The sequence below is a fragment of the Hyperolius riggenbachi genome, chromosome 7 (genome assembly GCF_040937935.1).
Source record: "Hyperolius riggenbachi isolate aHypRig1 chromosome 7, aHypRig1.pri, whole genome shotgun sequence".
Lineage (NCBI taxonomy): Eukaryota > Metazoa > Chordata > Amphibia > Anura > Hyperoliidae > Hyperolius > Hyperolius riggenbachi.
The window spans coordinates 94,457,215-94,483,285 of NC_090652.1; the positions used below are offsets into that span (position 1 = coordinate 94,457,215).

The window sequence follows — 26,071 nt, forward strand, 5'->3', positions numbered from 1 at the left end:
TGCATGCAACGCATTTCCTCAGGATTTTGGCTGGCCTGGTTCAGACTGCATACAATTTGCACGCAAGGCGAAAATTCTTTGCGTCTCTTGCTTTCCCACAAGATGGCGCTATGTATAAGAATAGTCTCTCTCATTTCCAAGTACATATGTGCTACAGTTACTATACAGTCAGTCCTTGAAATTACTTGAACTGTTCACTGGAACAACTCTGATTATGACCAGCCTACAGCCAGACACGTGCAGCTGTTTTTTTTTTCCTTTCTTTGCAGCCTGTGAGACCTGCGTGCGCGCCCCCGAGTGTCCTGGCTTGGGGACGTGCGCGGCCCTGGCTCTTTCTCGCTTCTCTCGCCATGATCTGCTTGATGCTGACGATTTTCGCGCACATCTTCCCGTCTGGTGAGCGGCTTCTGTGGGGTTCTCCAGGGAGGAGGGCAGGGTGTGGATGGGGGGTTGCTGGGAATCAGTAGGGTGAAGGATGGGTGCGGGGAGCAGGCTGGGCATCCATTCATGCTTTTCCTCCATCCCGCCTGCATCCCTTCCCTTTATCCAACTCCAGCCTGGACCCAGCGCTCCTGGAGCTGCAGGGCATGTGGAAAAGCTCAGGAATTGCTGAACAAGACTGTCAGATGATGGGGAAAAGGCAGATTCAGAAATATCAGATGCTTTGCCTACATTTTTTGTGGTCTATTAAAATGTTGTATTTGCATGACAGGGGCAAACCTAGGATTTGCAAAGGGGGGGGGGGGGGGATTCCTGAAAGGTCTCCCTCAGCCACCACAATACAGTATAATAATATGGTAAGACAGCATGCTGGGTACACTCATAATGCAATTTCCTGTCTGACAGCATCTGACAATTATTTCCTAAATGTCTGATCTGTTCCTGATCGACAGCGGGATCGATCAGGAGCAGTTTGGGTACAGATAATGACAGCCGACATTGGTATCACACAGCAGGGGGCACGGGGCTGTGCTCATACCTGACTCTTAAGTTCCCCAGTGCTGCTCCATGCTCTGTACACACGCTGCTGCTCTATCCAAAGTCAACTGTAGCAGGGAAAGAAAGGGGGCAGTGCTGGCGTACATTTGAATACGGCGCTGGTAGACTTGGGCGCAGGATCCAGCTGTTAAATGGCTGGTCCTGCTTCTGCACAAGTCCGGGGCGTTTTAATTACTATTCCCCCTCCAGGCCGACATGGATAGTGGGGGAATGAAATAATTCGGCTTCCAGCGATTGCTGGAGGCCGAATTATTGTGTTTTTTAAGCAACTTCGGCTCCGTCTTCTGACGGAGCCGACCTTCCTCACTGAGCGCCGCTATAGACTGATTCCCATTACAGTCTATGGCGGCGCTGGCTGCGCCCAAATCTAGCAGCGCTGAAAAGCACTGCTCCGGCAGTGCTGTGAGCTGCAGGATACCTGCAGATATTCTGGTGTCGCAACTTGTGCCTGTCCCCTGACACTGCACCAGCCCTGGTCGGAGGGGGAGGGAATTCTAGACAGCTGTAATTCTGCGCCCCCTCCCCCTGCGTTTACTTATGCATGAGGATGTCCATGTGTGTTGACGTGTACAGTGAAGCATACAGTCAGTGATATGTATGCTTCGCAGCCTGCGTGTTTTGCTTTAACCAGTGGCGTAACTACAATTCATGGGGGCCCCCAGCAAAAGTTTGATGCCTCCCCTTGGTACCCATACAGCCTTGGGGCCCATCTCACACATGAGTCATTTAAAGGAGAACTGTAGTGAGAGGGGTATGGAGGCTGCCATATTTATTTCCTATTAAGCAATACCTGTTGCCTGGCAGCCCTGCTGGTCTATTTGGCTGAAGCAGTATCTGAATCGCACCAGAAACAAGCATGCAGCTAATCTTGTCAGTTCTGTCAAATTTGTCAGAAACACCTGATCTGCTGCATGCTTGTTCAGGGGCTATAAACATGCATGGAGAAAAGCGCTACACCTCATAACAGGTGCTGCATGCGCTCACACAGTTGGAGCCGCTCCTTCTTAAATATGTAACACAGTCTCTGCAGAAGGTAGCGCGCACACAACTCAAGCTAGAGGGCAATATACGTTATAGAGTTCATATAGTCTATTAAACAATCCACATCTGCCGCTGAGGGAGAAAAACAATCATCGTAATGCCTTGTGATATCTTCCTACTACCTCCACCAACACCCTGTCAGCTGACACTCACCGGATTGAAAGACCTCCACTCAGGTCTAGCCTTGGGACACTTCGGGACATCCCCCAGCACACCACAGCGACTGGTCACCTCCTTCTCAACTCAAAGCAGATGTATCTCCACATGCACATGACCTCAAAACAAATGCCTCACATAGCGTAAAACCATAAACATTTATTATAGTATAAAATCGATCACCCTCACAAATTGCCTTATTGATAGGTACAGCAGAGAGCTTTTGGTTACGCCGGCGGTGTTCAGGTCTGTGGTAGGAGTGGAGGTGCACGCCATTCCGCCTTCAGCCAAGGAACTACATGTGCCAGCAGGGGCCCAACTAAACGGGGGAGAGCCCGTAACCAAAAATCTATGCTGTACCTAGCAAGGCGGCAGTTTGTGAGTGTGATCGATTTTATACTATAATAAATGTTTATGGTTTTATGCTATGTGAGGCATTTGTTTTGAGGTCAAGTGCATGTGGAGATACATCTGCTGTGAGTGGAGAAGGAGGTGACCGGTCTCTGTGGTGTGGGACGGCCCGAAGTGTCCCAAGGCTTACATAGACCTGAGTGGAGGTCTTGCAATCCGCTGAGTGTCAGCTGACAGGGTGTTGGTGGGAGGTACTAGGAAGATATCACAAGGCATTACGATGATTGTTTTTCTCCCTCTGCGGCAGATGTGGATTGTTTAAAAGACTATATGAACGCTATAATGTATATTGACCTCTAGCTTAAGTTGTGTATGCGCTACCTTCTGCAGAGACTATGTTCACGGTCTATGGCTAAAAGCATTGGAGGCAAATGATTACCCGAATAGCCAGGCAACTGGTATTGCTTAAATGGAAATAAATATGGCAGCCTCTATATACCTCTCACTACAGTTCTCCTTTAACAAGTATAGCCATCATGATCTTTACACCTATACACATAAGTGTAGCCAAAAATGCACCTAATCTGAAGTATAGTCCCTTGTATTGGAGGAGGGGAAGGTTAGTAGTTGAAGCCCCCCCGCCCCACCCCAGCTCTGGCCCTAGTTACGCCCCTGGTGGTAACACACTGCATGAAATAAGTTTCAATGCTGCATGCTTTTATACCGTGCACTGCACCCGCCACACTGAACGTTGATAGGTGGTGCATTGCAATGCGTCAAGCTATGTTAGTTATATGTGGCTGTTACATCACAACACACCACTGTGAACTTAGCGTAAATGTCTGTGCCAGTGTAGCAGTTCCTGCTCCTGTCTGAACGTACAACAAAAATCATATGTTTACATTATATGTCCAAATCCAGAGTTGTCTAAAAGTAAAAAAATGTATCCATGGTTCATTACACAGTATATAAAATGTGACTCGACTTACAAATTCCCGAAACGGAACCGGTATGTAAGTAGGGTACTGCCTCTATATGGCCTGTCTATTTACCTTATGCCATGTTTTCTGCCAGTTCCAGGACCATTACCTTTTAATTTAGTTTTGGAAAGTGTCACATACCGTAGGTGCCCAATAAAAAGAGAGATCCTAAAATATTGCCATGGTGACATTAGGATGGATTTGTGTACTTGTAATTTACTCTAAAATCTATCTGTGAATGTAATGTCAGCTTTGCAAACACAGCCATCCCCATGGTTAAAAAAAGGAATTTAGGAATGATTGCTGTACAGACATGCCTCTCAGCTACAGCCTAGGGAAGTGGGGACAGAACTGTAGTTATAGCAGTCTATTTGAGTAATTTGATTAGTGATCTGTCAGTGCTCACCAAATTACATGGTCGGAGACTTGTACTGCAAGAGTTTTGTCGAGATGATCATGAACGATTATCTCAGGTGATGAAAAATCTAGTGTGTGTACAGCGCTTTATTCAGGAAGGTGGTTTGAACTGTCTTTGCCCAGCCAAGTCAGTGTGACCTGAATGACTTTCATTTCCCAGCATTCCTCCTTGGGAAAGCTTAATATAAGCTGTGCTATTTATAAAGACATAGACTGCATGTTATAGAGTTCATATGACTCCATGGTATGGGATGTTATTTTCAGCACTAGCTTGTTATGTCCTTGATTTATACTCTGGTCCTGGACTCCACTTCCCTAAAGGTGGCCATATGCCTCTTGGCTGCCAACTGAGCATCCGATTTGATAATTATTATCGAATCGGATAACAGATCTGTCTCTGATCGAATCTCGTCTAGCCATAAACTGCAGGCCGATTCGTGATTGCTTTCAGCATGACATTTTCCGGGAATTGACCTTGTGACCTCAGCCGCTGCCCCACTAATTTGTTATGTATCCCCCCCCCAGTGCCCTGAGCAGTTGTGCTTTACCTGCCGCTCTCTGCTGCTGCCGCATTTGTGCCCCTTTGTGACTGTTGGCGTTATAGCACGTTGGGTGTTTGTGTGACGTCACTTGCACCCCACTGGCTATATGCCGGCAGTCATGTGGGGCCAGAATTTCCTGCATGTCTAATCAATACATGCGACCAATTTCCACCAGAAATTAGCCGAATAGTCGATCTGGCATGCTCTTGGCTGCAACGATTTATTTATTTATCAAATTTGATTACAGTTACCAAATCGGATGGTTGATCAGCCGCCAAGTCCAGTAATCTGTGGGCAACTTTACAGAAGGTAGTAAAAATCTGTCAACTTTGACAGGTTTTGGACTAGCTATCTCCACGTCGGGGAGTTTTCTTTCCTTTTTACAGAGCCCTCTATGGAAAGGGTATATAGAAGTGTCAGTACACCGTTCTGGTTAGTTGGGCTGTGCCACTGCCGTCCAGGGAGTGTTTTTGAAAATAAAGGGATTCTATAGAACAGGAACATAGGAAATACAAGTCATTCACAGTGCTCTTTACTTTGGGACATGCGTGTACAGGATCTTCTAAAAAAATTAGCATATTGTGATAAAGTTCATTATTTTCTGTAATGTACTGATAAACATTCGACTTTCATATATTTTAGATTCAAATACACACAACTGAAGTAGTTCAAGCCTTTTATTGTTTTAACCACTTGAGGACCCACCCTTTACCCCTCCCCTTAAGGACCAGCGCTATTTTTTGTGATCTGTGCTGGGTGGGCTCTGCAGCCCCCAGCACAGATCAGGTAGCACGCAGAGCGATCAGATCGCCCCCCCCCTTTTTCCCCCCTATGGGTATGATGTGCAGGGGGGTCTGATCGCTCCTCCTGGCTGGCATGTTGCGGGGGGGGCACCTCAAAGCCCCCTTCTGCGGCGAAAATCCCCCCCTCCCTCTCCTCCCTCTCACCCCTGGCGATCCGGGCTGCACAGGACGCTATCCGTCCTGTGCAGCCAGTGACAGGCTGTCCCCTGTAACATGGCGGCGATTACCGGCCGCTGATTGGCCGGGGATCGCCGAACTGCCTTACGGCGCTTCTTCGCAGCAGCGCCGTACAATGTAAACAAAGGAGACAAATGTCTCCTACGTTCACATTTAGTTTGCGAGCCGCAATCAGCGGCTCGCAGGCTATTTACGGAGACCCGCTCCGTGATCTAACAGGAAACGGCCTGCTCGCGTGAGCGGCCTTTCCTGATTAATTAGGGAGGCACCTGGCGACGCAGATATGCGTCGCTGGTCCTCCAGCTACCACTTTGCCGCCGCACGGTATGAGAGTGCGGTCGGCAAGTGGTTAATATTGATGATTTTGGCATACAGCTCATGAAAACCCAAATTTCCTATCTCAAAAAATTAGCATATTTCCTCCGACCAATAAAAAAAAGTGTTTAAAAAAAAAAAGTCAACCTTCAAATAATTATGTTCAGTTATGCACTCAATACTTGGTCGGGAATCCTTTTGCAGAAATGACTGCTTCAATGCGGCGTGGCATGGAGGCAATCAGCCTGTGGCACTGCTCAGGTGTTATGGAGGCCCAGGATGCTTCGATAGCGGCCTTAAAGGAAAGGTTCAGGGAGGGTGGGCAAAAAATAAAAATCAAATTCCACTTACCTGGGGCTTCCTCCAGCCCGTGGCAGGCAGGAGGTGCCCTCGCCGCCGCTCCGCAGGCTCCCGGTGGTCTCCGGTGGCGCGCCCGACCTGGCCAGGCCGGCTGCCAGGTCGGGCTCTTCTGCGCTCCAAGGCCCGGAACTTCTGCGTCCCACGCCGGCGCTCTGACGTCATCGGACGTCCTCCGTGCTCTACTGCGCATGCGCAGTAGTTCTGCGCATGCGCAGTAGAGCCCGGAGGACGTCCGATGACGTCAGAGCGCCGGCGTGGGACGCAGAAGTTCCGGGCCTTGGAGCGCAGAAGAGCCCGACCTGGCAGCCGGCCTGGCCAGGTCGGGCGCGCCACCGGAGACCACCGGGAGCCTGCGGAGCGGCGGCGAGGGCACCTCCTGCCTGTCACGGGCTGGAGGAAGCCCCAGGTAAGTGGAATTTGATTTTTTATTTTTTACCCACCCTCCCTGAACCTTCCCTTTAAGCTCATCCAGAGTGTTGAGTCTTGCGTCTGTCAACTTTCTTTTCACTATATCCCACAGATTCTCTATGGGGTTCAGGTCAGGAGAGTTGGCAGGCCAATTGAGCACAGTAATACCATGGTCAGTAAACCATTTATCAGTGGTTTTGGCATTGTGAGCAGGTGCCAGGCCGTGCTGAAAAATGAAATCTTCATCTCCATAAAGCTTTTCAGCAGATGGAAGAATGAACCCACTTTTGAACCAGAAACAGCGGCAGAAGCACCTGACCTGGGCTACAGAGAAGCAGCACTGGTCTGTTGCTCAGTGGTCCAAACTACTTTTTTCGGATGAAAGCAACTTTTACATGTCATTCGGAAATGAAGGTGCCAGAGTCTGGAGGAAGACTGGGGAGAGGGAAATGCCAAAATGCCTGAAGTCCAGTGTCAAGTACCCACAGTCAGTGATGGTCTGGGGTGCCATGTCAGCTGCTGGTGTTGGTCCACTGTGTTTTATCAGGGGCAGGGTCAATGCAGCTAGCTATCAGATCTGCTGAAAAGCTTTATGGAGATGATTTCATTTTTCAGCACGACCTGGCACCTGCTCACAGTGCCTAAACCACTGGTAAATGGTTTACTGACCATGGTATTACTGTGCTTAATTGGCCTGCCAACTCTCCTGACCTGAACCCCATAGAGAATCTGTGGGATATTGTGAAGAGAAAGTTGAGAGACGCAAGACCCAACACTCTGGATGAGCTTAAGGCGGCTATCGAAGCATCCTGGGCCTCCATAACACCTGAGCAGTGCCACAAGCTGATTGCCTCCATGCCACACCGCATTGAAGCAGTCATTTCTGCAAAAGTATTCCCGACCAAGTATTGAGTGCATAACTGAACATAATTATTTGAAGGTTGACTTTTTTTGTTTTAAAAACACTTTTCTTTTATTGGTCGGATGAAATATGCTATTTTTTTTTAGATCGGAATTTGGGGTTTTCATGAGCTGTATGCCAAAATCATCAATATTAAAACAATAAAAGGCTTGAACTGCTTCAGTTGTGTGTATTTGAATCTAAAATATATGAAAGTCTAATGTTTACCAGTACATTACAGAAAATAATGAACTTTATCACAATATGCTAATTTTTTGAGAAGATCCTGTATGTCTTGTATGTAGACATATATTTTATTTTTTACAACTTTTCTCAGCAGTGGTCCTTAAAGAGAACCCGAGGTGGGTTCTAAGATTCCTATTAGCACAGCACACAGAGGTTGGGTCTGTATATAATGCCCCGCCTCTGTTGCTATACTGTCTCTTGCCGCTCCCCCCGCCTCCTCCATATCACCGTTCCCCGCCTGCGTCTCTTCCCTCCAATCAGCGGGGAGGGAAGGGACGCAGGCGGGGTTCGGCGACAAAGAGGAGGCGGGGGGAGCGGCGGGGGAGACAGGATAAATGTAAATAGCCGATGTCGCTAGCACGGCTGTTTGATTTATGGGGGTACAGCAGAGCACAGGGGGGGGGGGGGGGCCAGGGAGAGACAGTATAGCAACAGAGGCTCTGCATTTATATGCAGACCCAGACTCTGTGTGCTAATGGGATTATTAGAACCCACCTCGGGTTATCTTTAAAATGTTTGCCATTGAAGGAAACCTAAAGTGAGAGGGGATAAGGTGGCTGCCATAATTATTTCCTTCCAAGCAATACCAGTTGCCTGGCAGCCCTGCTGATCTGTTTGGCTGCAGTAGTGTGAAGCGCACACCTGAAAAAGCATGCGGCTATTCCAGTCAGACTTAAGCTTGTTCAGGGTCTATGGCTAAAAGCATTGGAGGCGGATTATTAGCAGGATGCCAGGCAATGTGCATTGTTTGAAGGGAACCCGAGGTGATATGGAGGCTGCCATACTTATTTCTTTGTAAACCATGCCAGTTGCCTGGCATCCCTGTTGATCTTCTGGCATAAGTAATGTCTGAGTCAAAACCCTGGAGCAAGAATATGGCTAATCCAGTAAAACTTGAGTCGGCCCTTTTCCACTTGTGCGGTGGGAATCACCGCGGTAAACATTTGCATGCGGATGCGAATTTCGCATGCGGTTGTATGTGAATTTTCATGCAAATTCGCATACGATTTCGCATGGATGACTATGTATGCGAATTTAACCATGGCAGTGCCTGTGTGCTTTTCCATTGTTTCTATTCAAAATCGTATGAAAATTTGCATGAAAATTCGCATACCAAAATCGCATGCGAATTTCCTATTAAATACATTGTATGCGAGTCGCATAGCGGTATGCAAATTCTGATGGCTCTGCCGTGCAGATTTCTTCTGCACAGAAAAACGCTCAGAAATCCTGACAAGTGGAAACCGTCCCATCCACTTGTATTGTCTATGCGAATCTGCATGCAGGAAACGTCTAGTGCAAACGGGCCCTCAGAGTACCTGATCTGCTGCATGCCTGTTCAGGGTCTATGGCTAAAAGTATTAGAGCCAGAGGATCAGGTGGACTGCCAGGCAACTTTATATTGTTTAAAAGGAAATAAATATGGCATCCTCCATATCCCTCTCACCTCAGGTATCCTTTAAAAGGAAATATCTCAGCCTCTATATTCCTCTCACTGCTGGTGTGCTTTAACCCTTTGGGGGCCGGCTGCCTAACACCCCCCCCCCCCCCTTAAGGTCCTGGCCATTTTACAAGCGGGGGAGGAGGGGGGGGGGGTCAGGCAGCCATATCCCTGGTAGGGCTAGCTGTGCATGGTGTCCCCCAAAATGTCAGCAGCCTTTACTCACCTCCCAGGCTCCAGCAATAAGCAGCTCTGGCCGGCAACCTCGCTTGCACTGCCGTTAAGTCCTGGGTCACGGCTTGATGACGTCATCAAGCCGGGACCCAACACTAACGTCAGAGCGAGCAGGCATGCCGGCCACAACGTAGATAGCTGGGGGAACATCAGGAAGGTGAGTGGATCCTCTTCTTCCTCTCTTACCGCCGCTGCTCTGATAGTGATCACTAAGATCCGCCGACGAGATCAGGAGCCAATCGTGATGGCTCCTGATCACTGAGGGGAGATGTCAGCTGTCATGACAGCTTAATCACCCCTCTCGGGTGCGCACGATTGCGTCGGAAGTGAAAAAATAGCAATAACAGGTGGCATAAACATTTACATTGTGTTGAGCTAAACTGGAGGTGACTGCCGATTTCTAAACGTGTCTGGAGTTTTACTGTACACATAAAGGCCCGTACTAACGCTCCACCAACCTGCCTGATTGTCGTCTGATTTGGTCTGTTGGAATGACAATCAGGCATGTGTGGCAAACAACTAGATGAGCGACTGATAACAGGCGGTTTGCCCAATCCATCCGGTGGATCAAGTCACGTGTCTGTTGTACTAATATCGTGCAGTTGGCAACGTGTGTCTGTTTGAACGACGTACTTGAATGCAGCCATGTCATGCAGTCTGTTTCGCTTGTGCGCGCAGTACATAAATTAGTTGGTCGTACATTTAGGTGGTTCGCGAAAAATACAAGTCGTGTATTTTGTCAAACGTGTATGTACATTAAAGAGACCCTGTATCAAAAAAAGTCCCCTGAGGGGGAAACCTCCAGGGTCCCAATGAGTCTTCCCCCACCCCTGTAGCTGCAGGCAATCCAGCTCTGGCTCCCCCAAAGCGCCCCGCAATCCATGCTTGACAAGCCTGACAAGGCATGATATATTTACCTTCCCTGGCTCCAGCGGGTGGCGCTGTTGCAGCTCTCAGCACGGAAATAGCCGATCTGTCGGGTCCGCTCTACTACGCAGGCGCAGGACATTTGCGCCTGCGCAGTAGAGCGGTCCGACAGCGATCGGCTATTTCCATCTATCTCCGAGCAGAGAGCCGATACTGTGCCTGCGCTGGAGCCGGGAAGGTAAATATTTACTTCCCCGCTGTTCGGAAGGACACGGGGGGGGGGGGGGAGCCTATATAGGATCCGGAGGCTTCCCCCACCTGAGGAGAGTACCCCCCAGGGGAACTTTTTTTTTTTTAGTTACAGGTTTTCTTTAAGAGTGTTTTGAGAAGTGAGGGCCACATGTGGCTGAGATGAGGGAAAGCCGTGTTACTGTGAGGTGTTATATTGCTGGCTTCTAGTATGGGGGCTGTGCATATATGTGATGTCTCTTCTTTATGCAGCATGGACGGGGATTAATGAGCGCACCTTTCTGGCCATCAAGCCGGATGGATATCAGAGGCGTCTCATCGGCGAGATCATTAAACGATTTGAAAGGAAGGGATTCCATCTGGTGGCCATGAAGCTGATTCAGGTGAGGCTGTGTGCTGGTGACCCTTTTAGTCAGAGAATGGTCTGTGGAGTGGTTGTTACATTCTCCTTTTCCTTACATGGTAATTGCCTTTTTTTCATTTAAAGAAAGCAATTACTTAGGATAAAAGCTGGGGTAACAAAATGTGCACATTTGTGATCCAGCATACTTTCCTGTGAGAATTATTAAGCATCTGCTTGTAGATTTAATGTAGTTAAATACCTGTTTTTTATTCAGCAGGCAGCTTCAGCATTATAATCCAAACTGATTTGTTGCGTTCCCGCGTCAGAACGAGGTCTTAATCACCCTGAAATTCCCGGGGCAAAATTCTGCTGTCCTTCCTGGTAGAGGCAGAGCTTTGTGACTCTGCTTCAGTCAATCTCCGCCTCTCCTTGCCCTCTGTCTTCTTTCACTGAGAGGGGCTGAGATTGACTGGACTGGAGGCAGAGCTACACCAAAATCCAAGACCTGGAAAGCCGTGGAATTTTGCCCCAGCATTTCATGGTGATAAAGACCTCGTTCATAATTGAAAGTGTGTACCAGGCTTAAAGGATACACGAGGTGACATGATGAGATAGACATGGGTATGTACAGTGCCACGCACTTTAACTATGCTGTGTTCCTTTTTTTCTTTCTCTGCCTGAAAGCGTTAAATATCAGGTATGTAAGTGGCTGACTCAGTCCTGACTCAGACAGGAAGTGACTACAGTGTGACCCTCACTGATAAGAAATTCCAACTATAAAACACTTTCCTAGCAGAAAATGGCTTCTGAGAGCAGGAAAGAGATAAAAAGGGTTTTTGCTCTGGCATACTTCAATGAATGTGTCATTGAGCAAAAGCAATAAAACAGTTTAAACTTAAAACTGTGAAATATCTTAAAAAGTCATTTTTAAGAGAAGGAAGATGGATACAATTGTTTATTTCATTCGTTTATTTTTGCCTCGGGTGTCCATTTCCACTAGCACTAGATTTCTGCATTCTCCCCGTGTGTGTAACGTTCTATGCTAGTGCGCAGGCGGCTTGCTCAGTCGCACAGGCCAGGTCCGGCACAGCTTATTCTAAGGAAAGCTGAGCGGCTCTGTGCTAGTGCGCCTGCCCGAGCTGTCAGCAAGCTCTTTTTTATGGCTCCCAGCACAGGAGAGGGCCTGCAGAGGAGGAAGGCAGTAGCCTCTTTAGGATCCAGTGGCTTCCCCCTCCTGAGGTGAATTCCCTGTAGGGGAACATGTATTGCTTACAGGTACACTTTGCTTAATACTGGATATCAAGTGAATAAAACGGGCAGGGGGAAGCGTTTGACTGACTTTGCTATAGATTTTAGTACATCGGGCAGATCAGTGGCAGCAGCTGTCAGGGTACATTTCTGCTAAAACCTTACAGTATTTCAGATTGTGCATGGTGGTATTGTGTACCTGGTCTGAAGGCTGCCTGATAGTGTGTGCTGCAGTGTAGATGCATGAGCTGCCCGACTTCTAGGGTTTCTTCATTACAGGACATGAGTCATATCTGTATACACTACAAATGTGTTATATCAGATCTGGGATATTTCCCCTTCTGGCTGTAGGTAATGTCCATATAAATCCAGCTATGTTTACAATACAATATTCTCTCTTGTCACCCAGGCATCTGAGGCACTGCTGAAGGAACATTACATCGATCTGCGAGAGCGGCCGTTCTATGGGAATCTGGTGAAGTATATGGGCTCCGGACCTGTGATTGCCATGGTGAGGCCTTTGTAGCACTCTCGCACCTTTTCAGCTGTTTTCTTGCATCGCACAACACAGGCACTGTTCTGCTTGGTGCTTTGAGTGGGGTTGGGCCTCGTTCACACTATACACTCTGCTGTGCGCATTTCGGCATCGCATATGGTGTGCGACACAAAAGAACATCACTGACATTCAGACTATATGCTAATGCACTGCTGCACTTTCTTTCTGCAAAGCACAGCGCTGATCCCAATCACTGTAAGGAACTGGATCAGCAGCGCAACGCAGATGGCGCACATTCACGTACGTTGCGTTCTGAACACACGGCCATCTGCGTTGCCTAAATGTGAATGAGGCCTCAATGTTGACCTTCAAGCAGGACTGTGTTGCGGGTGTAATAACTTAATTGTATTTAAAACAAAAAAACAAGCTGATGGAGTTTCATTAAAGGACAACTGTAACAAGAGAGATATGAAGGCTGCCATATTTATTTCCTTTTAAGCAATACCAGTTGCCTGGCTGTCCGGCTGATCCTCTGCCTTTAATACTTTTAGCCATAGACACTGAACAAGCATGCAGCAGATCAGGTGCTTCTGCCAAAAATCTGACAAGATTAGCTACATGCTTGTTTCAGACGTGTGAATCAGACACTGTTGCAGCCAAATATATTAGCATTGCGGCCAGGTAACTGGTATTGTTTAAAAGGAAATAAATACGGCAGCCTCAATATTCTTCTCACTTCAGGGGTCCTTTAAGGAAATTAAAAGTACTTGGTCATTTTTAATGTTTAATTGCTGTAGGGTCATTTTAACTAGTACATGGAAGCTAATATTAAAAATGCTGACATCTGTGTAATGTAGTTAGTAAGCCAACCTGGCGCAGTAGGGAGTCTGGCCCAAGGACTTTTTATTGAATAAGCAACTGGCTGTAGCCAGGATTCAAACCCTGATCTCCTGTGCCAAAGACCGTGTCTTTAAAGGACAATGATCATGAGAAATTATAAAGTTTAACACGCATGCATCTAAGATGTGCAATTCTACCAGAGTAAATTACACTGCAAATTACTTTTTTTTCCTATGTTGCTGTCCCTTACAGTACAGGTCCTTCTAAAAAAATTAGCATGTTGTGATATAGTTCATTATTTTTTGTAATGTACTGATAAACATTAGACTTTCATATATTTTAGATTCATTACACAAGTAGTCCAAGCCTTTTATTGTTTTAATATTGATGATTTTGGCATACAGCTCATGAAACCTCCAAATTCCTATCTCAAAAGATTAGCATATTTCATCCGACCAATAAAAGAAAAGTGTTAATAAAACAAAAAAAAGTCAACCTTCAAATAATTATGTTCAGTTGTGCACTTAATACTTGGTCGGGAATACTTTTGCAGAAATGACTGCTTCAATGCGGCATGGCATGGAGGCAATCGGCCTGTGGCACTGCTCAGGTGTTATGGAGGCCCAGGATGCTTCGATAGCGGCCTTAAGCTCATCCAGAGTGTTGGGTCTTGCGTCTCAACTTTCTCTTCACAATATCCCACAGATTCTCTATGGGGTTGAGGTTAGGAGAGTTGGCAGGCCAATTGAGCACAGTAATACCATGGTCAGTAAACCATTTACCAGTGGTTTGGGCACTGTGAGCAGGTGCCAGGTCGTGCTGAAAAATGAAATCTGTATCTCCATAAAGCTTTTCAGCAGATGAAAGCATGAAGTGCTCCAAAATCTCTTGATAGCTAGCTGCATTGACCCTGCCCTTGATAAAACACAGTGGACCAACACCAGCAGCTGACATGGCACCCCAGATCATCATTGACTGTGGGTACTTGACACTGGACTTCAGGCATTTTGACATTTCCCTCTCCCCAGTCTTCCTCCAGACTCTGGCACCGTGATTTCCGAATGACATGCAAAAGTTGCTTTCATCCGAAAAAAGTACTTTGGACCACTGAGCAACAGTCCAGTGCTGCTTCTCTGTAGCCCAGGTCAGGCGCTTCTGCCGCTGTTTCTGGTTCAAAAGTGGTTTGACCTGGGGATTGTGGCACCTGTAGCCCATTTCCTGCACACGCCTGTACACGGTGGCTCTGGATGTTTCTAGTCCAGACTCAGTCCACTGCTTTCGCAGGTCCCCCAAGGTCTGGAATCTGTCCTTCTCCACAATCTTCCTCAGGGTCCGGTCACCTCTTCTCGTTGTGCAGCGTTTTCTGCCACACTTTTTCCTTCCCACAGACTTCCCACTGAGGTGCCTTGATACAGCACTCTGGGAACAGCCTATTCGTTCAGAAATTTCTTTCTGTGTCTCATGCTACGTACACACATGCGACAACAATCGTTCGTTGAGAACGACGAACAAACTTTTAATTGATGAAAGAACGACCTAAGTAAAGTTAGTTTTAAAATGTGTGTAACGATCTGATCGTTAGAACGAACGTTACATCACGTAAAGCAACTATTGCGCTTGCGCATAAAAATGAGAAGTTTCATGGAGAAATAGCGAAATGCGCATGTCAAGCCTGGTACGAACGACCGTTTCCAACGACTTTTGCAAACTATCGTCGTTGGTAAAAATCCGCCAAGCTAGATCGTTCGTTTTTAACGATCTAGCTCGTCCGTCGTTAGACTTAATGATCGTTCGTTGTTTTTTTTTTAAACGATCGTCGTTTGAAACGATCGGGGAACGATCATTTCAAACGACTATAGTCGCATGTGTGTACGCACCTTAACCCTCTTGCTTGAGGGTGTCAATAATGGCCTTCTGGACAGCAGTCAGGTCGGCAGTTTTACCCATGATTGCGGTTTTGAGTAATGAACCAGGCTGGGAGTTTTTAAAAGCCTCAGGAATCTTTTGCAGGTGTTTAGAGTTAATTAGTTGATTCAGATGATTAGGTTAGTAGCTCCTTTAGAGAACCTTTTCATGATATGCTAATTTTTTGAGATAGGAATTTTGGGTTTTCATGAGCTGTATGCCAAAGTCATCAATATTAAAACAATAAAAGGCTTGAACTACTTCAGTTGTGTGTAATGAATCTAAAATATATGAAAGTCTAATGATTCTCAGTACATTACAGAAAATAATGAACTTTATCACAATATGCTATTTTTTTGAGAAGGACCTGTAGGTAGCACAATTCTGACAGGATTTAGACTATTCCATCTCCTCATGGGGATTCTCAGTATTTCCTTTATTATTTTGAAAAGCATTCTCTATAAAGGATCTATTATAGAATGATACCAGCCAGCCTCCCTACTAGTTTACACACTATTTTGGCAGTTCAGTTGAACAGTTGCCACTCAGTAAGTGCTTTTGCAATTAAAGAAAGCCCTGAGTCCCCATATAAGTAGATGGACTCGTCCAGAACCTGTCAGATATGTAAGATTTTAACTACAATAACTAGTTAAAAACTACAATAACTAGTACTTTTTATTCTGGAACAAATGAACCGTACCCTATCCAGCAGCTGTGGTAGAAAGTTGTTCGGGTAAAGTGGACTCAAATTAAAAATACAAGATTTCAGAAATAAAATCTATTTTCTAAATTATAATAATTCATAGCAGCCTTTTTTCAGCTGCATGATGACAAATATAAAATATTTTACATTTTTTGGAGGAACCCCTTCCTTCCTTTCATATTGCCGGGACAGAATCCGGCAGATTGGTGGAGTAGGAGGTGTTCGGCAAAGAAGGAATAGCTAATGGCTGCCACCTGTATAACCCTAGTTATGAAAAAGAGAAGGGTGAAAAGCATGCACTGAAATGTTCATAGGCTTGAAGGAGTGTTTATTTATCTCTGCATGTGTCAGAGTGGTGCAACTAAATATTTTGAATTAAAAAAAAAGTTTGGTTTGGGTCCGCTTTAAGTAGAAACGTGTGTCTATTTTCAAGCTGCATAATTCTACATCAGCTCTGACTTATTTGCAGCTCATTCACCACCCATAATGTGAAGGCAAACACATTGATACTGATCTTCATGGCTGTATATACATCTTTGTCTGTGCAGGTCTGGCAAGGCCTGGATGTAGTGAAGACCGCTCGTCGGATGATGGGAGAGACCAATCCAGCAGACTCTTTGCCTGGCACCATTCGTGGTGATTTCTGCGTAGATGTCGGCAGGTAAAGGGGAGCGCAGTAAAGCGTGCACAGCCAGGGGTTCCGGGTCTCTTCAGGGGACCAAAATTGTAATGCATTATAGTTACTTTATTCATCAGGGTGCAGTTTGGATGATGATGTCATACATTTCTAGCTTATAAAACATGTTAGACAAGAACACTTCACAAAAAGAAATCTGAAAACAAAAGTAGTGTGAAATGATGAGATGGACGTGTGTATGTACAGTGGCTACCATACAAATACATATACTGTGTTCCTTTTCTTCTTTCTCTGCCTGAAAGAGTTAATCGGCTATGTAACTGACAGTTCTTCTCCAGTCGAACTGTAGCTTACCTCACTGATAAGGAGTTACAGCCATAAAATACTTTCCTGGCTGAGAATTGGGCTTTTGAGAGGTCACTAGTTCATATATTCTAGCACTCTGAGACACAGAACAGACTTTGCCGTTAAGCTGAGAAAAAAAACAATAAATCTACTTTTTCAAGACATACCATAAAAACTGGGATATCTGAAAATCATTTTAAAGGTAGCCATACATGTAGCGATGATGGGCAGATTTGATCAAGAGACAAATCTCTCTCTAATCGAATTTATTAGAAAGACACTGTCTGCTGCCCATGCACTGAAATCGATCCAGAATCTGCCTTTTAATGCGCATCCGCTGGCCCGGCGCTGCTCCCTCCAATGTGCCCAAAGCCCCCTCCCCCCCCCCCCCCCCCCAGCGGATTATACATTACCAGTCCTTGGTTGCTGCTGGCTCTGTGCTCTGTCCATGTGTGTACCCCACGTGGTTGCCGGCGTACACCTGGGCGCGTGTGTGATGTTACGCACCCACGTTACTCTGGCAACCACGTGGGGCACGTGTATGGATGGAGCTAGTGGCGGCTACGGACAGGAAATGTATACTGCTCTGGGCACCAGGGAGGGCACATTGGACATTAGGGGAGACAGCTGTGGGGGTTTTGTCACTCGTCCTGATATCACTTGCTATTACCGCCATGCAACCGACCATGACAGCCCGACATCTTGCAGCATGTCTGATTATTGTGCTCGGGCCAAAATTGTTTGCATCGTCGATGAGGCATGCGCTTGGCGGCACCAGTTTTCATCCGATTTTATAATAGTTGAATGGTCGATCAACTGTCAACCCGTTGATAGATGTATAGGCACCTTTAGGTGTAGAATAGATACAATTGCTTCTTTCATCAGTTAATTTTCACTTAAAGGGAACCTAAACTGGGGGGGAAACCTGAGACTTCTTCCAGCCCCTGCAGTCATCCTGTGCCCTCGCTTTGCTTCCACGATTTTTCAATCACCCGCAGTGCCCCTCCCCGTCTGTGCAGCCTCCTTCTCGCACTCCTGAGGGCGAGAGCATTCTGCGCAGTATGTAAACATTTCTATGTCAGGCCACCTGGCTGGCAGAGGGGTGGAGGACTGGTGGATTGTTTGGAAATGGCGAGGGCACAGAAGGACTGCAGGGGACTGGAAGAAGCCCCAGGTAAGTTAAACTGCTGGGGATGGGGGGGGGGGGGGCGGGGGGAGTTTTTGTTTGTTTGTTTGTTTAACCTATTTTGGTTCCTGGACGTAGAAACTACGTCCAGGAACCATGCGTGCTACCGCGCGCTCCCGGCCCGCGGTTCGTTAGCCAGGCAATCAGTGAATCGGGCTACGGTGCCCGATCACTGATTCCTCTACCCCGCTGAAAAAGCGACAGCTTCTCTCGGAAGCTTCGCTTTTTTTGGCTGTTCCCTCCCCGATGCGTCACTCTAAGCGTCTTGTAGCCAAAAAGTAATACTACAACCAAAAGTAAAAAAAAATTAAAATCAACACACATTTACATTTTAAACCTATTGTTTACCTCCCACCCTCCCAAAACTACCCAAATAAAATGTTTAATATAAAAAAAAAAAAAAAAAAACATTCCAATAAAAAAAAAAAAAAAAAAAATGTAAATATTTACCTAAGGGTCTAAACTTTTTAAATATCAATGTAAAGATGACCTATTTCTATATATATATTTTTTTATTTTAAACTTGTAAATAGTGATAGATGCAAAACGGAAAAAATGCACCTTTATTTACGAGTAAAATATTGTCGCCATACATTGTGATAGGGACATAATTTTAACGGTGTAATAACCAGGACATATGGGCAAATACAATACGTGACTTTTAATTATGGAGGCATGTATTATTTTAAAACTATAATGGCTGAAAACTGAGAAATATGATTTTTTTTTTGCGTTTTTTTCTTCTTCCTGTTAAAATGCATTTACAGTAAAGTGGCTCTTAGCAAAATGTACCCCCCAAAGAAAGCCTAATTGGTGGCGGAAAAAACAAGATATACAGTGTTCTCCCCAGAATTTTTTCCAGTCAGGTGGTATGAAAAATTAGCCGGGTGGCATGAAAAAGTAGCTGGGTGGGGCGAGCTGAGAGAATGCAGGGCTAGTGCTTCTGTGAGCAATTATGCTTACAGCATAGGAGGAGGTGAGCCGATTACAGCCGGGTGGTCACCAAAACTAGCCGGGTGGAGCACCCGGCTAAAAGAGCCTGGGGAGAACACTGATATAGATCAGTTCATTGTGATAAGTAGTGATAAAGTTATAGGCTAATGAATGGGAGGTGAACATTTCTCAAGTGAAAACGACGGAACGCGAATGGGTTAAGCTTATGTGCCCTTTAGGCTGATTAGCATTGCAAGCACCGCAAAAACCTGTATTTATATGACGCTGCGCCACAGTGCTGGAACGGTCATATGCATTGCACTGCCCTTTCAGGGTAGTGACATGCTCCCTGCTGGGCAGGAAGTATGTCGCTGGGATTCCCATCGGTCCGTGTATGCGTGTGGCATCGCACCACGCGCCCGTTGTTCACACTTGCTGCATCATGCTGCAATGCACTGCAGACTTTGCATTGGGAATGCAGCGGTTTGGGTACTTCAGGTGCACTGCATCACGTTAAGTGTGCAAGTCTCCATCGACTTGCATGGCTCTTCCGGCAGGGAAGCCTATCGCGGGACGATGCAGTGGGCAGGTGTAAAAGGGGCCTCAAGCTTCACCTTAAGTGGACATTGTTGGCTTGACAAGAGAAGGGGCAGCGTTCCACAGGAAACCGCTCTTGGCCAGTGTCTGTCGCCACAACTGATGATTCATGGACTATAAAATGATGTGATGCCATGACTTCTGTGCTGCAAATTGCTTCTACCATTGTTCCCTTTTTGCACTTGGCTTTTGTGGAAAGGGCTATAATCATTCTAGATCTATGAATATTTATGCCACTGTGAGTGCAAAGGCTCGTCGCAGCAAAATTACGTGCAAAACTTTCTGCTACTCTTTTTTTCAATTTTTTTTTTTTTTTTTTTTTTTGTAAGAGTCCTGGTGTAACACGTGTTTCATGGCCGTCTCTGCTCTGGCAGACAGATCGGTTGCGCCAATATATATTGCTAGGTGTGCTTTCATCTTTAAGGGAACCTGAAGTGACAGGGATATGGAGGACGATATATTTATTTAATCTTAAACCATACCAGTTGCCTGGCTGTCCTGCTGATCCTCTGCCATTGCTTTTAGCCATAGACCCTGAACAAGCATGTAGATCAGATGTTTCTGACAAAAATCTGAAAAGATTAGCTGCATGCGGTGTTCAGGTGTGTGATTCAGACATTACTGACCAGAAAGCTCAGCAAGATTGCCAGGCAACTGGTAACCGGCTCGGGACTACAGTAGTTAGAATCTACGCTGCATCTGCAGCTCGCTAACTGATGCTTCCCAAAGTCCCGAGCTAATTACTGCTCACTGCCACCACAGTCTTGGCTGTCATGTGAGAGCCAAGCTTCCTCCTGGGTAAGGAGCCAGTTTCATTGGACTTTTATCAGGTGATTACTGTGATCCAATCACAGACGCCAAACTGAAAAAAAAGCCCTGGTCCTTAAAGGGGCCAGAGCCTGCCGTCATAAATGGGTTAAAAAGAAATAAATAGGAAAGCCCATATATACGGTACTTCTCAGTTCAGGTTCCCTCTAAAAAAGCTTCTTACTGCAGCGGTGTGGACACAGTTATCACTTATCTGTTAATTCATTAAAGAGAATCTGTAAAAAAGAGAATCATCCTCTGGTGGGTACTTACCTTGGGAGGGGGAAGCCTCTGGATCCTAATGATGCTTCCCCCGTCCTCCTCTGTCCCTTGGTTCCAGCACTGTGCGTGTTTCTGGCTGATGGGAGCAGGTTGCTGCTTGGTGTAAATTGCAGTGATGATGGACGGTATCTCCCCTGTAACTCCCTTTTCTGCTCTTCCTTTAGGAACGTCATACACGGCAGTGACTCGCGAGAGAGAGCCCAGCGTGAGATCGCTCTGTGGTTTGAGGACGACGAGTTGGTCTGCTGGGAGGGCCATGCTGAGAGCTGGATCTATGAGTAACGCAGCAAGCAGAGATGATCAGAAAATTCCACTACTATGCAAATTTGTGTTGACTGGGAACCAACATTGGTAGGGGAGAAGCAGAACTTTGCAAGGGCTCATCAGGTTTGGGTGCTGCCAGTAAATGCGTACTTGACGTGGGCAAACTTGCTTCAGGTTCGGGATACCTAATCCCATAGAGATTCCTCGGTCCTCTCTCTGTCCCGTTGTTTCAGCTCCATAGCCCCCCCCCCCCCCCCATATGTACTTCTGAAGACAATCACATCCATACTGCACATGCGCAAGTCCGGGCTCACAGATGCACTCGTCTTTGGAAGCACTCGGGGACACATCTACTTCCAAAGACACGGGGGTCGCATAATCCTGACTGAGGACATTGGTGGAATGACAGGACCGAGAAAGGACTGAGAAGGCTCTCTGGCATCCAGAGCCCTCCCTTTACATTGGTATATACCGGATCTAACTTGACGGGATTTCCTGGCTCCAGGATCACTTTAATTGCTGGATGGCATTTGAATCCGATTAGCCTCTGCAAAGTTCCAGTTCTGCCCCCCAAAATTCTGGTTCCCATTGAACGTAAATTTGCACATTTGTTCTGACCTTCTGGTCGTCTCTATGAATGAGCAACACAGAATCTGGATTGTCCCCATTTAGGACCACTATTACAAAAACAGGCAGAGGAAAGACTTGAATGTAAAGCTATCCTTAGGGATTATAGATCATATTCAGGTGGGTATGATCAGGAGGCACTCATTCTATCCGTCCAACCAGCAGCTATTTTCTGATCTGTTCTCCTGTCTTATGTTAGCACTTAAACCTATTCAAAAAGCTCCATAACCATTAAAGGATGTCTGAAGTGAGAGGCATATGGAGGCAACCGTATTTATTTCCTTTTAAACAATACCAGTTGCCAGGCAGTCCTGCTGATCATCTTGGTTGCAGTACTATCTGAATTACGGCCCATACACACGTCGGATTTCCGCGAGCGACGGGTCGTTTGAACGTCCCGTCGTTCGCCCGCTACATCGGGCGTGTGTACAGACTATCGATTGTTTGATAAGAGTGGGTTTGAGCGATCCGCCCGGCGGATCGCTCAAACTCACTCTTATCAAACGAACGATAGTCTGTACACGCGCCCGATTTAGCGGGCGAACGACGGGACGTTCAAACGACCCGTCCGCGGAAATCCGACGTGTGTATGGGCCTTTACACACCTGAAACAAGCATGCAGCTAATCTTGTCAGATTGTTGTCAGAAACAGCATATTTAAAAGGATATAAATATGGCAGCATCTATTTCCCTCTCACTTCAAGTTCCCTTTAAGGGAAGGGTATACAACTTTTTTTACACTCCTACAAGGCACTCGGTGCAGCACTTTCACGCAATTACGTGGCATTAATAATGTTCTCAGCATCCCACAGCTAGTTTTGTTTGCCCCATCCTAGCAGTGACCTTAGCAGTATGAATGTTAGTAAAGCAAACTGTCTTGGCACATGTAACTGAGAAATGACATTACCCCTCTGGGGATCTTGAAACCTCTGGATGCTGGAATGACACAAAAACTTGAATTTATTTGAATGTATTTCTTGAAGTGCTTTTTAAGGTTTTGGGAACCTCTGATCCCCGGCCAACTGAGCTTCCATATAGCCCAGTCCAGGCATGTCTCTCCATATAGTGGCTGGATAGTGTACTGGTTAAGGGCTCTGCCTTTGACATGGTAGACAAGGGTTTTAATCCTGGCGAGGGTCAGTGCCTATTCAGTAAGAAGTCATCGGGCAAGACTCCCTAACACTGCAGGCTGGCCTCTTGAGCAGCCTCAGTGGCTGCAGATCTTGAGCGCTTTGAGTTCAACAGGAGACAAGCGCTTTACAAATGTTAGGATTATTGTTATATAGGCACCATGTGTCACAATGTTCTTGTAGAAAAAGGGTTGTGTCTCATCAAGCACTAATCTGATTCTAGGGTAAGACTGAAATATTGTAGTGATTGCAGCTTGTAGTGAGAATATGCTAAGGCTGGGTTCCCACTTGAGCCGGACCACAAATGGCCAGTGTCCAGTCTGATGGACCGCTGAAACTCGGGGCGGATGAGTTCCAACCATAGGCTACAATATATGGGAAATCCATCCGCTCTTTTAGAAAAATCGTGGAGAGCACAGAAGTGCAGCCCGCTTGCCACAACCGATCCATTGCAGACTGACAAGTGTGAGCAGCTCCTAATCATAAAATAGGATCTATTCAATGTCAGTTCTCCGATGCGATAAATTGGACAAAAACAGTCTGTTTCAGCTGTAGTGAGAACACAGCCTAAAGCTCTGTACACACGCCAGATGTAACTGGGCAAGGTGGGTGATAATGACCGCTGCTGCCACGAATCCAGTGCGTGTATGGCTTCCCCCGACAGACCAGTTGCTGGCTCGCATGCTAGCGGTGCATCTGCACAGCATCAGCCCAGCAATGTCCCCTGAGAGTTTGTGTCCTGATCCCCATTGGGCAACATTAATCATGTGTACAGCCTTAATAAATAGAGCCTTTGGAGAAGACTGTGGAGTCACATCTCTGGTAACACATGACTTTAGAATTGCACAATGTATTGAGGAGGTAGCAGATCTGCAGAGCTGATGACAGGTCTGCTACCAATACACTGAATGAGACTATTTGTAAAGGGTCATTATGCCAAAAATGATTTGGTTTAGGGGGGAGGTGTTCATTGATTGAACTCATCTCTTGCTTTCTGTAATGATTTCTTATCTTTTTAGATGGAAATGTGCATTTAATTTCACAAATAAATGTGATTGTCTGATAGTTTGCTCATAAGTGAGGGCAGACCCTTCAGAAACTGATCATAAGGCATCTGATGTGTAAAGGTTATGCCCCTCTTAAGCCCCAAGGACAGGAATATGTAGATTGCCATATTGCGCTTTAAAAATGTCATTCTGATCGCATGGTTTCAGCCTTGCCCGAGTTCCACACCTTCAACAAGCGCTCAGCTAGTTGAGCAGAGGAATCCTGTAAGCTTTAGGTTGTGTTCACATATGGCATAGCGTGAAAAAGGTGCGGTTTATGCAGGTGTGTGTGGGCGATTTTTGTAATGCGTTTTTGGTGCTTTTTCTTTTTTTAACACAGATGCGTTTTTCATACGTTTTACTGCGTTTGCGGTTCACTAATGTAAAACGCTTATGTGTTGTGTATGCTTTTTTTTTTTTTTTTTATGCAAATCACTAGGAAGACAACAGGAAGCAGATGAAAGATCTTTACTTTTTAATTTAAAAACGCATTAAAAACCGCAATGTATATACGTTACCATAGACTTTCATTATGTGGGTTTTGGCAGCCAGCCTGCATATTATGCAACACTACAAGTGTCTGCAGAACGCTTACTGTAAATCGCAAGTGCAACGCTGGTCCTTCTGCGTCCCATAGACTAACATTGCTGCATAAAGCGCAGCGTTTCTGCCATGTGTGCACCCGGCCTCAATGGAAACTAGGGATTTAAATGCAAGCTTCTTAGTTAGGGTAGAGGGCAGCTGAGCTGGCAGAATATTGCCTTTATTTGTGATAGGCTGTTGCAGATCACACATGGTTTTGATTGTATGATTTTTCTTTATTTTGCTTTTAAGCTATTGCACTACTGCCAAGTTTAAGATATGTGTTCCTCAGATGTGGAGTATAATGTTATAAAATGGTGCACTTGAAAAGGTGGGATGTTTCCCATAGCAATCAGATTCTGTCCTGTTCAAAATGCACTAATGCCACATTGAATCTGATAGGCTACCACTGGTAGGCTCCACCTCTTCTTAATTCCACTGTCCTTGAATAGCTTTAAGTGTGACACTTAAGGAACATTACTGTATATAAATTGATGAAAATGTCCCTTGGTTACGAAATGCTAAAACATTGCTTAAAAGACAGTCATGGAATGAATTTATGGACTTTTAGAAGCTTTTAAGTCTCCTCTGACTGTTTACAAAGCTAACTTGCAGAGTTCAGCCATACTATTGTTTTTAAGGATAACACTAGTATTGTCCTTGCAGTTGTAATTTAGATTATGTTTCTCATCTAGGCGGTAATTGGCAAGTTTATCAGCTACTGTTACAGTTGATCACTTTTGAGGAACAAAGAAAAAAAATTATGAAAAGGTGTACTGTACATTAGAAATGTTATTCAGTGCTCAAGCTAAAGTATGAAGGAATTTATAACGCTACTTTAAACACTGGCATAAGTGTTTTGTAAAGTGATGTTAAAAATCCAATTTAGAATTAAATCTGCAGCCAGCTAAGAGATTCTAAAACTGACAAGAAGCTCAAATTGCACATTTTTGTAACCATAGCAGCAAGTAAGGACACAGCTTGCTTGTATACTGCTACCTTGCTGCAGTGGTATTTAGGTGCACAGGAACCTTTGCTTCCCATTTTCAACACCCAGACTAATCCATTGGCAGCTAATTTGGACACTCCTATGTATCTCTGTAACTTTAAAGGGCAACTGTATTGAGAGTTATATGATCCTCTCTCGCTAATACTTTAAGCCATAGACCCTGAACAAGCATGCAGCAGATCAGGTGTTTCTGACATTCTTGTCATATCTGGCAAGATTAGTTGCATGCTTGTTTCTGGTGTTATTCAGACACAACTGCAGCCAAATAGACCAGCAGGGCTGCCAGGCAACTGGTATTGTTTAAAAGGAAATAAATATGGCAGCCTCCATATACCTCTCACTACAGTTGTCCTTCTCAGAGGCATCAGAAGGGTGGGGAAGAGGAGGTGTCACTGTAAGGCCTTATTCACACAGGAGGTGCTGAAGGCAGAGAATTCACAGCCTATGCATGCATTGGCCGGCTGCTTGCTAGCACTTGGCACAGGCAATATAGCGGCGACTGTCCTATTGTGTTACGTCTGAGCTCGATCACACTCAGACAAGAAATTATGCGTTGCTTGCTGCTGAGTAACTGCACTGCTCATCACATGCTGACAAGTGTGGT

The 26,071-nt window shown here is 45.8% G+C and overlaps 1 protein-coding gene across 1 annotated transcript; it reads left to right on the forward strand.

The window, feature by feature from the left end:
- The first annotated feature begins 321 nt into the window (after positions 1 to 321).
- On the forward strand, positions 322 to 22,092 carry NME3 (NME/NM23 nucleoside diphosphate kinase 3). Its single transcript, XM_068246744.1, has 5 exons — positions 322 to 396; positions 10,740 to 10,870; positions 12,488 to 12,589; positions 16,571 to 16,683; positions 20,974 to 22,092. Exons 1-5 carry the CDS (start codon positions 351 to 353, stop codon positions 21,089 to 21,091), a joined length of 510 nt encoding a protein of 169 aa, XP_068102845.1. The 5' UTR covers positions 322 to 350; the 3' UTR covers positions 21,092 to 22,092.
- The last annotated feature ends 3,979 nt before the right edge of the window (positions 22,093 to 26,071 follow it).

Bases quoted from the DNA above. Each gene is read 5' to 3' on its own strand.
- NME3 (XM_068246744.1), top strand. From the start codon at position 351: ATGATCTGCTTGATGCTGACGATTTTCGCGCACATCTTCCCGTCTG. The intron at 397-10,739 runs GTGAGCGGCTTC...TTCTTTATGCAG, and splicing joins CGCGCACATCTTCCCGTCTG to CATGGACGGGGATTAATGAG. The intron at 12,590-16,570 runs GTGAGGCCTTTG...TTGTCTGTGCAG, and splicing joins CCGGACCTGTGATTGCCATG to GTCTGGCAAGGCCTGGATGT.